Source organism: Schistocerca nitens, chromosome 1, assembly GCF_023898315.1.
Source record: "Schistocerca nitens isolate TAMUIC-IGC-003100 chromosome 1, iqSchNite1.1, whole genome shotgun sequence".
Classification (NCBI taxonomy): Eukaryota; Metazoa; Arthropoda; class Insecta; order Orthoptera; family Acrididae; genus Schistocerca; species Schistocerca nitens.
In genome coordinates, this window is record NC_064614.1 from 770681228 (window position 1) to 770695859 (window position 14632).

A 14632-nucleotide genomic window follows, 5' to 3' on the forward strand; every position below is an offset into this window, starting at 1 on the left:
ACGGAAGGATTTTGAGTCAGTTGGGCTGACGAGAAATATTGTTGTTGTTGGTTGGGGTTGAAGGGACCAAACAGCAAGGTCATCAGTCCCGTGTTTCAAATGTGTTCCATTCAGATAGTGTGACATCTCAGAAAAGTCAGAACGATAAAAGGGAAAAGGCTAAAAAATGTAAAAGGGCAGTCAAGTTGTCAATGGTAAAAAAAAAAATGAGGTAAGTCAGCAAGAGAGCGAACCCTACGCTATTCTAGAGGCAGGAAACATCCCATCTCGGAAGCAGCAGAGGCAAGACCACCGGCGACTTAAAAGGTGCAACCGCTAAAATGGAGAAGTGCGTATAGGAAAAGGAGACTAATCAACCCTAAAAAAATGATAAAAACAGAGTAAAAGGGGAAGAAAAGAGGATCTCGGCCAGGGAGGGGAGTCGAGAATCTCCAAACACGGCTTGCAGTGGGAGACACCCCAACACTCACCGCCCTGCCCCAACACGAGAGAGAGATTAAAAACCTTAGAACTGAGAATAAAAACCACTTTCCCGGAGGAAACCGAGAACCAGGTCGACCATCCGGGAATCGTCAGCCAACATCAAAGGTAAAGTGCGGGGGAGTCTGTACTTAGCACGCAGAGCCAAAAGAAGGGGGCATTCAACCAAAATGTGGGCTACTGACTGACGAGAAATAAGTTGGTTCTCCGCAGAATCAGCGAAGAAACGATCATATGGAAGATACTGACAAGAAGAAAGGACAGGATTATAGGACCTGTGCTAAGACATCACGGAATAATTTCATAGTACTAGTGGGAGCTGTACAAGGGAAAACTGTACCGAATGACAGAGCGTGGAATATATTCAACAAATAATTGAGGACGTACGCTGCAAGTGCTACTCTGAAATGAAGATGTTGACGCAGAAGTGGAATTTGTGGCGGACCGCGTCAAACTAATCAGAAGACTGATGACTAAAAAAGGGATTTTCGTATTTCTTTTCAGCCTTTCAACAGACCTGATGACGCCATCCATCTCCTCCATCTTTTACCAACCTAATCATATCTGAGTGTTTACTATCTCTGACATGCTCTACGTATTTTATATGGTCTAATTCTCATCTCCCACAGCCATTTTCCTCTCAACTTCCTCTTAAAGTGCCAAGTTTATCATTCTTGGATACTTTGGCACATGTCTCGCTATGATGTCCCTTCTTTTGGTAAGGACTTCCCGCAGACTTGTTTCTTCTCTTTTTCTTCTTGGTACGGCTGCATTTTGTATCTTATCTGGCCACACAATGAGCGTATTTCCAGGTGTTCGAAGGTACACTGGCAGTGCAAAAAGGTGTGTACATTAATGTTTATCTTACGAGACAGTTTTCTTGACACATTGCTTTCTCGGCAAGGGCATGATGTTAGTGGTTTGCAGTTCTGTCCCCGCAGCCCCAATGGAGTATAGGTATTACGTGGGAATTTGCATCGTGTGGATGGCAGTGACGAGCGCGTGTGCAGTGTAGTGATGTACTGAATGATAACAACAAAAGAAGGGAGTATGTTACACACGGTGCCATCATATAGCCTCCTCTCTAATAGCACCACGGAGGCTGCCCAGCCTAACATCCCACAACCAACGCACTTGTCACCGGCAGCCGTTGCAACCTATATCGTGCTCTTGTTTCACGATATATTGCGGAGTAGTCTCACGTTAAACGTAAGGGGCTTACGTACAATTCTAACAGTTCCTATTTCTGGCGCGGAATTGCCGTTAGTTACCTATATTGCCAGAGCATATCGGTTGTAGAGCCACCAGTTTCTGGTTGCTAAGTCAATGTTAGCTATCTATATTCCGTCAATAGCCAGGCATTTTTGGAAACAGAATGAAAACAACTTAGTGTGATTGGGTAGGGCGAGGTGGGGGGGGGGGGGGGGGAACGACGAAAGTTTACAAAGACACCATCGAAACCACGAGTTGCAGCGACCGGACCGAGGATGATTCCAGTTAGCTTTCTCTACAACCAGAGTCCAGCGTTCGATCACGGCCTCAACATGTTCGGTAGCACCTAGCTGTGAGTAAACCTCCATCCATTATTTAAAAGTGCAACGCTTGCTGTCCAGGTTTCTAGAAGGTACGTTTCTGGATGAGGTATCGAATATATTGCTTCCCCCTACTTATACCTCCCGAGGAGATCACGAATGTAAAATTAGAGAGATTCGAGCGCGCACGGAGGCTTTCCGGCAGTCGTTCTTCCCGCGAACCATACGCGACTGGAACAGGAAAGGGAGATAATGACAGTGGCACGTAAAGTGCCCTCCGTCACACACCGTTGGGTGGCTTGCGGAGTATAAATGTAGATGTACATGTTGAGAAGAGCTGTAAAATCGTCTTTAGAATTTCAGTGTTACAAAATCTGCCTTAAGTAACACAATGAACCACTACCTTTTAATCCAGTGTAATGTGTCATTCCTCCAAGATCTCTACTTGTATACAGTAAGATATGCCCGATAGAACTGAGCATGTAAGCAAGGAAGATAAACATTTGAACGTTTCACACATGGGGAATAGCTGTACTGATTCTGAAGTAAAGTTTCAGAGTGAACCACTTAGGAACATCTGCTGCTGCAAAAAAAGTATTTTTCAGGGTTGTGGGGCGTACTCAGTGAGTGAGGGAGAAGGGCGTCACTAAAAAACGGTCTTCCCAAACGAAACTCATATTCTGCTCTGTCACATAGACAGCCGTATTAATTTAGTTTCAGTTGAGGAAAGGTGAGGCATGTACTGATACTGATAGCAAGCAGTCAGAACAACTTCTAGTGAAATCTCAAGATCAGTTCGCCACTCAGCCGCCACCCCACGTTCAGTCGACACCTGCACACCACCGTCTCTGTGGAGCTTTCACTACAACTATAATTGCAGCCGTCCTGTTGAGCCTCCCGTGGAGCCTATGTTGTCTGCAATCGCCAGAGACGGAAAAATGACTGGGAAACAGCATAAACACATCAGGGCTGGACGGTGAACAGGCAACCGGTCGTTGCGGATCCATACAATGTTTGGAGAGTACACTCACTGATCAGAAAGGTGCGAACGCTCGTTGCTACTTCATGCCACCGTTTATGGACGACGTATGTGAGTGTAAACTCGTGACGGATTCAACAAGTACCTTGTCGAGGCCTGGACTTTTGAAACTAACGATGTGGGGCGGCGTGGTACGGTAATTTGCACAATAAATTGCATCTCCTGGTAGCTGGTATTATTTGTGCATAGAGCATTACCTATACGAAGTCATCAGAATGGATTTCTTTCCAGCTTGAATGCAGTCGACTTTGACTGTGGAGAGGAGATGCGAGACTGATGTATTACAGTCATCTGCCTGAATCATAAAAATCTTTCCTCGAAACCGCAGTCATATCTCTCTCGCTCTTTGTGTGTGTGTGTGTGTGTGTGTGTGTGTGTGTGTGTGTGTGTGTGTGGTGTTCAGGGGCAGGGAGGGTCTACTACGTATTCCATATTTATCATGGAAATCTGCTCTCGTGGACCATCATTGACGGTAGGTAGTTTGGTGGTAAGTTCCTATGGGACCAAACTGCTGAGGTCATCGGTCCCTTGGCTTTTACACACACACACACACACACACACACACACACACACACACACGAGGGAGGACTCAAACCTCCGACGGGAGGAGCCGTGCGAACCGCGGCAGGGCGCACCAGACCGTGCGGCCATCACTGATGATTTTCCGTCGTTGTGCAGGCAGATATTGTCAGGGCCATCACATAAGACGACGCTCTTTTGTGGCATGAGTTTTGTCTCTCAGGGTCAAGACGTCTGTACGCTCTAAGCATCCTACTCAAAAGTAAAGCTTTGTCGATCATCACAAAGATAAAAATACATAACACCATCATCTGTCCTAAAGTTCTGCACGGTTCGGAAAACTGGACGCTTACTAAGGAAGAAAGAGAAAGACTGAATGGTTCCGAAAGAAAAGTGATGAGAAAAATCTGGGGACCCGTGTTGGAGAATGACATCTGGAGAGCTCGAAAGAACACTGACTTATCAGATAATGAAGCAACACATTATTGTCCATAAATTAAAAAGTAGGAGATTGCACTGCGCTGGGCATATCGCTAGAATGGAAACCAACAGAATTCCTAAGAAGGCATCCCAGGGCACTCTGCAAGCAACAAGACTATTGGGCCGAACTCGCACACGATGGAAAAATGAAACAGAAGGACGTGGAGTATTAGAAATCCCCGCAGGGTGGAGAGAAACAAAAGAAGATGGAAGCAGATCGCTGATGCAGCGCGTGGTCAACAGGGCCTGTGATCGTTGAAAAGAAGAGGCAGCTTCTCTAACAATTCGTCATTGAGCTAACAATTCCTGTCGGCAGTCCATCCATGTTTTCTTAAACACCGCGTTGCTCACGCCATTTTCTGTTGAACTTTCTTGGTTAATGAACAGAGAAAAGTTGAAACCTAATCGATCTGTATATTATTTTATGATATGCAACTACGTCAATAGTTTGTAGTAAACTACCACATTATATACTTCTGCAAAGGGTTGTCCTTTGGGCGTCGTCGTAACTTTATAGATAAAACCGATTAGACGTCGACTCCGCTGATGGTACTGTGATGCTGCTCGGTGAAGTAACTGGGCGATTCTGACTACAGTAAAGAGCCGGGGAGTACTGGTTTGGTAATTGTTGTTGTTGTCTTCAGTCCTGAGACTGGTTTGATGCAGCTCTCCATGCTACCCTATCCTGTGCAAGCTTCTTCATCTCCCAGTACCTACTGCAACCTAAATCCTACTGAATCTGCTTAGTGTATTCATCTCTTGGTCTCCCTCTACGATTTTTACCCTCCACGCTGCCCTCCAATGCTAAATTGGTGATCCCTTGATGCCTCATAACATGTCCTACAAACCGATCCCTTCTTCTAGTCAAGTTGTGCCACAAACTCCTCTTCTCCCCAATCCTATTCAGTACCACCTCATTCGTTATGTGATCTACCCATCTAATCTTCAGCATTCTTCTGTAGCACCACATTTCGAAAGCTTCTATTCTCCTCTTGTCCAAACTATTTATCGTCCATGTTTCACTCCCATACATGGCTACACTCCATACATATACTTACAGAAACGACTTCCTGACACTTAAATCTATACTCGATGTTAACAAATTTCTCTTCTTCAGAAACGCTTTCCTTGCCATTGCCAGTCTACATTTTATATCCTCTCTACTTCGACCATCATCAGTTATTTTGCTCCCCAAATAGCAAAACTCCTTTACTGCTTTAAGTGTCTCATTTCCTAATCGAATTCCCTCAGCATCACCCGACAAAATTCGACTACATTCCATTATCATCGTTTTGCTTTTGTTGATGTTCATCTTATATCCTCCTTTCAAGACACTGTCCATTCCGTTCAACTGCTCTTCCAAGTCCTTTGATGTCTCTGAAAGAATTACAATGTCATCGGCGAACCTCAAAGTTTTTATTTCTTCTCCATGGATTTTAATACCTACTCCGAATTTTTCTTTTGTTTCCTTTGCCGCTTTCTCAATATACAGATTGAATAACATCGGAGATAGGCTACAACCCTGTCTCACTCCCTTTCCAACCCCTGCTTCCCTTTCATGCTCCTAGACTCTTATAACTGCCTTCTGGTTTCTGTACAAATTGTAAATAGCCTTTCGCTCCCTGTATTTTACTCCTGCCACCTTCAGAATTTGAAAGAGAGTATTCCAGTCAACATTGTCAAAAGCTTTCTCTAAGTCTACAAATGCTAGAAACGTAGGTTTGCCTTTCCTTAATCTTTCTTCTAAGATAAGTCGTAGGATCAGTATTGCCTCACGTGTCCCCATATTTCTACGGAATCCAAACTGATCTTCCCCAAGGTCGGCTTCTACCAGTTTTTCCATTCGTCTGTAAAGAATTCGTGTTAGTATTTTGCAGCTGTGACTTATTAAACTGATAGTTCGGTTATTTTCACATCTGTCAACGCCTGCTTTCTTTTGGATTGGAATTATTATATTCTTCTTGAAGTCTGAGGGTATTTCGCCTGTCTCATACATTTTGCTCACCAGATGGTAGAGTTTTGTCATGAATGGCTCTCCCAAGGCCATCAGTAGTTCTAATGGAATGTTGTCTACTCCCGGGGCCTTGTTTCGACTCAGGTCTTTCAGTGTTCTGTCAAACTCTTCACGCAGTATCATATTTCCAATTTCATCTTCATCTACATCCTCTTCCATTTCCATAATATTGTCCTCAAGTACATCGCCCTTGTATAGACCCTCTACATACTCTTTCCACCTTTCTGCTTTCCCTTCTTTGCTTAGAACTGGGTTTCCATCTGACCTCTTGATATTCATACAAGTGGTTCTCTTTTCTCCAAAGGTCTCTTTAATTTTCGTGTAGGCAGTATCTATCTTACCCCTAGAGAGATAAGCCTCTACATCCTTACATTTGTCCTCTAGCCATCCCTGTTTAGCCATTTTGCACATCCTGTCGATCTCATTTTTGAGACATTTGATTCCTTTTTGCCTGCTTCATTTACTGCGTTTTTATGTTTCCTCCTTTCATCAATTAAATTCAATATTTCTTCCGTTACCCAAGGATTTCTACTAGCCCTCATCTTTTTACGTACTTGATCCTCTGCTGCCTTCACTACTTCATCCCTCAAAGCTACCCATTCTTCTACTACTGCATTTCTTTCCCTCATTCCTGTCAATTGTTCCCTTATGCTCTCCCTGAAACTCTGTACAACCTCTGGTTCTTTCAGTTTATCCAGGTCCCATCTCCTTAAATTCCCACCTTTTTGCAGTTTCTTCAGTTTTAATGTACAGTTCATAACCAATAGATTGTGGTCAGAGTCCACATCTGCCCCTGGAAATGTCTTACAATTTAAAACCTGGTTCCTAAATCTCTGTCTTACCATTATATAATCTATCTGATACCTTTTAGTATCTCCAGGGTTCTTCCATGTATACAACCTTCTTTCATGATTCTTAAACCAAGTGTTAGCTATGATTAAGTTATGCTCTGTGCAAAATTCTACCAGGCGGCTTCCTCTTTCATTTCTTAGCCCCAATCCATATTCACCTCCTACGTTTCCTTCTCTCCCTTTTCCTACTACCGAATTCCAGTCACCCATGACTGTTAAATTTTCGTCTCCCTTCACTATCTGAATAATTTCTTTTATTTCATCATACATTTCTTCAATTTCTTCGTCATCTGCAGAGCTAGTTGGCATATAGACTTGTACTACTGTCATAGGCGTGGGCTTCGTGTCTATCTTGGCCACAACAATGCGTTCGCTGTACTGTTTGTAGTAGCTTACCCGCATTCCTATTGTTTTATTCATTATTAAACCTACCCCTGCATTACCCCTATTTGATTTTGTATTTATAACCCTGTATTCACCTGACCAAAAGTCTTGTTCCTCCTGCCACCGAACTTCACTAATTCCCACTATATCCAACTTTAACCTATCCATTTCCCTTTTTAAATTTTCTAACCTACCTGTCCGATTAAGGGATCTGACATTCCACGCTCTGATCCGTAGAACGCCAGTTTTCTTTCTCCTGATAACGACGTCCTCTTGAGTAGTCCCCGCCCGGAGATCCGAATGGGGGACTCATTTACCTCCGGAATATTTTACCCAAGAGGACGCCATCATCATTTAATCATACAGTAGAGCTGCATGTCCTAGGGAAAAATTACGGCCGTAGTTTCCCCTTGCTTTCAGCCGTTCGCAGTACCAGCACAGCAAGGCCGTTTTGGTTAGTGTTACAAGGCCAGATCAGTCAATCATCCAGACTGTTGCCCCTGCAACTACTGAAAAGGTTGCTGCCTCTCTTCAGGAACCACACGTTTGTCTGACCTCTCAACAGATACCCCTCCGTTGTGGTTGCACCTACGGTACGGCTATCAGTATCGCTGAGGCACGCAAGCCTCCCCACCAACGGCAAGGTCTATGGTTCATGGAGGGGGGGGGGGGGGGTTGGTAAAAAGCAGTCTAAATAAAACTTTTTCGGTTCTTTGTGAGCTGAATCATCAGGCATGTCATACTGCATTTTGATCCGTACCTGGTTTTACAGAACACAGTTATCATCTGCTCTGCATCAAAAAATGACTGTCGGAAGAAAGTCTGACGTAACAGAAAAAAAGAAACACTGCAACTTGTAAACGCAGCGAATAAAGCTGCCTGGAAAAATATATTCAGTTTATCTTTGTGCTTCATTACGTTTCAACTCAAGAAATCACTGATAATGAGTTTTATTTTTATGTAACACTGTATTACTCACTACACAAAAAATAATGTACTGACAAAATGTCTGGAGAACAGTCACGTAAAAATATTAAAATAGCTCCATAAAAAGAGAGATATGGGCCATTTTTTCGATAGAAACCAATCTTCAGCTATTTCTTACATTGTTTCTATACGTATAGAATGAACTGCCTACAATTACTAAATCACTGCGCAAGCCACCACTGGTGTCCATTCACATATTACTTTGCCTGACAAGTGACATACGAAGAAATTTCTGTATCAGCACAATGTTTACAGCGCATTTTTAAGTTCTCTGCAGAGGCCCAAAACAGCAAAGTCCCCCTAGAAAATCAATGATACCATCGCGGTGTAAGTTTTTTTCTCATATGCATAAAACCGACTGTGTGTGAGTCCATTGGCATGCCTTGTGAATTATTGTACAACGGAGACGCCGGGCAAAAATAAGACAGGCTGTCTACCAACACACCCAAAATATACTTTTGCAGCTGAGGGTATTCTTTATTTTTTCCCAAATATGTACGACTGCTGTAAACGACCACAGCATGTGCGCTCGGTGTTTCTGAAACAATTTACGCTTGATTTTTTTTTCTTTTTTTTTACCATTGTTTAATTTACTTTCAGTGTACAACTTAAATGACTCACGAATGCAGAAGCTGCAAGACGGCAGTTTTATAAATGTCATAAAACGTATTCATTTTGAAGCTGTTGTCTGTTATTTGCTTCTCGCTTGCATTTCTCTTTCCTTTCCGATTCAGAACTTTTTCTTGAATACTCTTAAGTTTTACTGAGTTTACACAGAGATAAAGTGAACATTAAATTCGACGAGGAAATGAACAACAAAATTTGGCGTGAAGACGTAAGCACTGCTCATTTAATACTTCAGATAAAACTATTTTGATCAGCTTTCGTTTTGCAGAATATGTTAAATATTACGAAGCATCCCTTGTGTAAAGAAATTTGACAATTGCTGCAACTGTCGCAATACACACAACAAAAATTTAAGATCGAAACTTCATTATCAACTTATAATACAAAATACTTATCAATACAAGATACTTATTACAATGTTTTCGCTAGCTGTAGAAACATTGTGAGGTACTGAAAAGAGCGGCTGAGCTTACGATTATTGATTGAATCTGACACTTCATGTCGTTATATGACAGTTTACAGTAGCAGAAAAAAAGCGAAGACAGTGATGTTGTAGTGTGTCTTTCAAGGAATTAATGAGACCTTTACAACCTTAGCGCACATATATTTCGAAAGGTTATTTGAAGAACTCTCATGGATGGGTATTCAGCACCCCACGGACGAGGCGAAGTGTCGTCTGCCTCAGCCTCTCTGCCCAGTCCAATCAGTGGCGGGTTAAATATTTTGGAATAATTCGGGCTTATATTCGAAATAAAGCTCCAAAATGTTACTTACTTTCCTAGTTCCTCCTTCAGATCATAGTTATCACTGAATCGAGTACAAGCTGCTGGAGCAGCCATACCGAAAACTACAATATTTACTTCACTACTGAAAACGAACACACTACGCTGCGCAACTGAAGGTACAGTAGTAATCGATAATACTGAACTCAAACTGATGTATTATGGAGAGAACATAGTTGCTTTTCAGTTGAAAGTTGTCAACAAAATAATACTAAAACAATTAAAAACGTTGTATTTTACATAGTTTTTCAGTCTATGAAATGAAACAGATAGTAAAACATCAGTGTTACTACCAGGGCTACCAACGTATCGACGACGCCTCGCGCTTCGCGCTTGTTCGAATGTGGCGCGAAACGAAAGCCGTGTTATTGACAGATTATGCGCAGATCTAAGAAGCCTGTAAATTTATTACAGCTGAAAATATGCTTGACGTTTTCGTAACGTTGGATCACTTGTTTTACTTTCCTACTCTGTTTCGCACCGAGTTATTTATTTGAAGTTTCATTCACACTCTGAAATGATGAATTGAATGAGAAAAATTTAACCAAATGTAAGAGTCTGTCTCCAGTATTGCGAAGGTAAAGTGCAGTTTTAAATACGCGAACAAGTAAGATATTTAATTCTACTGTAGGAAATCATTCTCATACAAAAGCACTGAATGTGTGCGTGCCAGAATTCTACTACGAAGTGCGGTTTTCGAAGAGAGTACATATCGGTACTTCGTATCCACTAGATGTACCACCAATTTCCTTTACCTATACAGAAGAAAAACCGGAAAGAATGTGTTCAGGGTCTTCTCATTTTCCAGAAGGAAACTTGGTAATGTGAGCAAGTTTCCATCACGTTAGCATTTAACATAGCAAACGATGATTCACTTCCGCAGAAGAAATTATATTATTGTAACGTGTAAAAGGTAGCGGATAAGTAATTGCAAACTTCTGCATCATTACGATTTATCGCACAAAATGATCCATGGAACGTGAAACTATCTAACTAGTGAAGTCAGAAAAAATATGCCGAGAGATGTTACACACAGAAATGAATTAGAAGTGTCAAAGATCATCTGAGGATGGTAAGCAACAGACATAAGTCCATAGTTTCAGTTTCTATTGACAGGGCTGGGATTTTGTCTCCTGACGGTAAGTTCTGGCAAGTTTGTCTATCTCTTTGTAATATAGCTACACATTTCAACATCATTTGTAACTCTACGTTGAACTTAAATCTGACAAATATAGCATCCCAAGAAAACACCTTTATAACCCTTTCCGTCATTAGGAGCGTTAAGCCAGTTTAAAAGACCACCAACAGCTAGATATTCTTCTGAGGTGAAGGATCTCATAGCTCAATTTTTACTCGTAAGATCTCTTGAAACATTATTTTGCCTACCATGATTTCAGTAAATTCTGTTCTTATTAGTAGCAAGAGACACAATTGGAATTATAAAAGAATAAAACATATTGCTTGCTGGCAGGCACAAAATGAAACATTGATTGACTGATTATAAGCCATGTATGTTGATTGGAACCTATATATTTTGAGTGGCATTTCACAGATGTGCAAATGATGTCAAGACACAGCAGTGTTACAAAGCAATTTTAGACTCGTAGATTAAAAAACACAAAATGTGGAAGAGTATGTGTAACTGAAGTAAAAACAGAATCTTCCTGGATATCCAAGACAGTGATAGATCATGTGTACATGCTTTTCCGTGTTCTCTCACATGTTTTACTCATTCTAGATTCCTCAGTGTTAATCAAGCCCTTGAGTCTTGTTAGCTTGGGTTTGTGGAATACTGAGTCTTGTTAGCTTGGGTTTGTGGAATACAGTGTGCTTGTAGAATGAATTTGTATTTTATAATTTGCATTGTTATGCACAAATTTTTGTAAATCCCAGTAGATATTTCGATAATACCAATATGGAAATAATAGATTGCTACTCACTGCATTGAGGTCTCATTGAGTTGCAGACAGGCACAACGAAAAATGATGCTAGAAATGTTCAGCTTTCAGACTAAGCCCTCCACCAGAAGTAGAAAACGCACACATTCGCACAAGCCTGTCTGTGACTCAACACTTCATGTATGTGGTGGGTAGCAATCCATCCTTTCCACATTGTCATTATTCCATTGTGGAATTTACATTGTTAGTTATTTGAATATCTTGTAGAAGTGCCCCATGAGGCACTTTTTAAATCGTCTTTTGAAGAGTTATCTATTATTAAGTTTATTTGCTTTTTGATAAGTATAAATGATGTTCATGAAAATACAAAATTCCTTCCTGAATCATACATAGAGCTGCAAGGTAATATGTAGGAATTGTTTTTATGTTTTGTTTCAAATAACACTGGCCACAGTTCGTCGGAAACTGATGGTTTATTATTTATTATTACTATTATTTATAGGTGCTGTTGGGTAGGTAATGTAGTGGCAGTGAGTGTAACAATGTTTCGATCTTCAGTGAGTTCTCTTCAGGATGTTATGTTCAATAAATTTGTGTGATACTGTTTCTGTGCGTTTTGAGAGAATGATTTCATTATTGGCAGTTGTATCATCAGCAGCCCTGAAAATAACCTTTGAGACAAAAAGGAGTAAAAGAATGTGGACTTCTGTGTTCAGGCAAAGATTTCCAAGTGCAAATGATGCCAAACTTTTCTTGGTTGTTATCCATTTGGGTAACAGGGAATTGTACTCCTACAGTTTTCACACCAAGGGATGTGCTAAGACACTGTACTCCTATTCAGGAGTATGAAGATTCAAATCTTCATCTGTCCACTCAGATTTAAATTTTCCTTGGTTTCCCTAAATCCCTTAAGGCAAATTCTGGGATGATTCCTTTGCAAAGGAATTTTCTTTCCCAATCCTAACTTATACTCCTTTTCTAATGACCTCATCATAAGTGGGACATTGAACCATAGGCTTTCTTCTTCGCTATTAACTAATAATATCTACTACCTGTAGGTCATGGATATTTTTATTGGAATCAGTATTATGTACTTCGTAGTAATAAGAGAGGTTTACGGAAAGACTTTAATTTATATGAGGAGCTTGTATCCCAAATTTTGTAAACTGCTTTGTTTTGTTGTTATGCTAGTTATTGAATACTCAATAAACTCAGTGAGCAGTGTTCTTCTGCTGAAATGTGGACTACTCACCAACCTATAAACATGAGAACCTCAATGTTTAAACTATATGATTCAAAAGGTGAATTATAGTACGAATCTGAAAGCAGAAATTGTTTGCTGGGTGTTTTATCTACATGGCATTTGATTTTTAATTACGTGATTTTTCTTTTTCATTAGACACATAATGTTGAAATAAAAATAGGCTACTGTAACACTGTTTTCAACACTTCGTTACTTTCTTCGTATGTTGACCACTGTTTCATAATTTTGTATGTTAGTACCTTATAGCTTAGAATGCAAACACACGATGTCTACATGTTCTCTCATATTAACTCCTTGGTATAAATATAGTTATGGAAAGTCCTCAGTGGAATATAAGTAATGGAAGAAGTGGAAGTAACACCAGGGATTACAGAAGCATCCGAGTTCACCTGCCTGCTTTGACCTGTGACGTAAGGGTGTTGTGGTGTGTGACATCATGGCGGTGCGGAGTATAGTTTGAGTGTGTTGTGTTTGTAGATGTTGTCTTATTGCGGTTGTTAGTGTCCTCTGGTGGTGTGTGTATGGTCCACGTGTTATGTGGTGTATTGGGTTCATTTGGGTGTCGATGCTTGACGTGTGCATTTATCGCTCGTGACTGTTACAGAAGAACAGAAATTAGTTTCAGTGAGTTAAGAATTAAGTTTCTGTTGTGTTTATGTTATTGCACACATTTCATCATCCACTTCTAGGTATAGTGTATTACATAATACAGCAGTCACTTTCAATCCCTTCTAGATTTTCTGGCATTAAAACTGTCACTTGGCCCCATCACTTATAGCCTCTTGACAGATTTTCTTGCCTGCCCGTCCTAGAACATTCCCCAATACATAAAAAATTATATGTTGCAGATATTGCACCATCCTGTGTGATGTCATTTCTTAACTCAAGATCAGCTAAAAACATTGCTTTAGTTTGCTTAGGATTTTGTGATCTTCTTCAGCCCAGATGACATTGAAATGTATTGCATTTTAATTTAAACTGTTCCTTTGTGATATTATGGATCCTGTCTCTTGCTTCACAGTAGTGTGAAGATGTTACAAATTTCCTAACCTTGTTCTATTAATTTTTCTTTATTTTTGGTGAATTTGGCTTATCTTTTGATCCACACTACATAAACTGAAATAAAGTATTGGCAGAGAGGGCTTTTTATTGTACTATACAAAGATTTCTTTGTGAGTCATTCCTTTATTTAGATTTGGATGAATTAGAATTATTTGTGTCATTAATAAATAGTCTACAGGATAGTACCCTTATGAATCCCATTACCCTCATAGCTGCTGTTTCCATTACCGTTTACTTTTGTTTCACACGTTCATATTCTATCCTCCTGATCTTGTAGCTGTTTTTATTGCGGCCAAAAACAATACTGTATTGTACTATTTGTGTTTCTTTCTTATCTTTCTCTTACCTAGTATTACAACTGCTGTTCCCCTTACAGCATCCTTCATTTTTGGTTAGTATCAATGATGCACATCAGAAACTAAATGCAAGAAAAGTAAAGCAGAATCACCGCAGTAGCCAATTATGTGTCAGTTGATGAATAACATGTCTTTGCATGTGGAAGAAAAGCTACTAATAACATATTTGTATTAAAACAGGTTATAGGACAGAGAGAATAACAAAGAAATAGATTGAGTAGTGTCTTTTCAGAACTTGATAAATGCAAACTAGTGAATTCTTGAGGAAACACATTTTTTTAAATATCATACTGAAACGCTGATTACATAAACAAGATAATTTAACATTTAAACAGCTTTTTTGGGCGCAATTCCAAT

At 40.3% G+C, this 14632-nt stretch overlaps 1 protein-coding gene across 14 annotated transcripts in view; it reads right to left on the reverse strand.

Annotated features, from left to right (window-relative positions):
* The window catches only part of LOC126261336 (calcium/calmodulin-dependent protein kinase type II alpha chain), a 1016317-nt gene extending 1006514 nt beyond the window's left edge, over positions 1–9803 (reverse strand). For all 14 annotated transcript variants that reach the window (XM_049958533.1, XM_049958541.1, XM_049958530.1 and 11 more), the window contains exon 1: positions 9688–9803. In XM_049958533.1, the coding sequence (XP_049814490.1) occupies positions 9688–9752 (65 nt within the window). In that variant the 5' untranslated portion in view covers positions 9753–9803. The remainder of the gene's footprint in view (positions 1–9687) is intronic.
* Positions 9804–14632: the final 4829 nt, after the last annotated feature.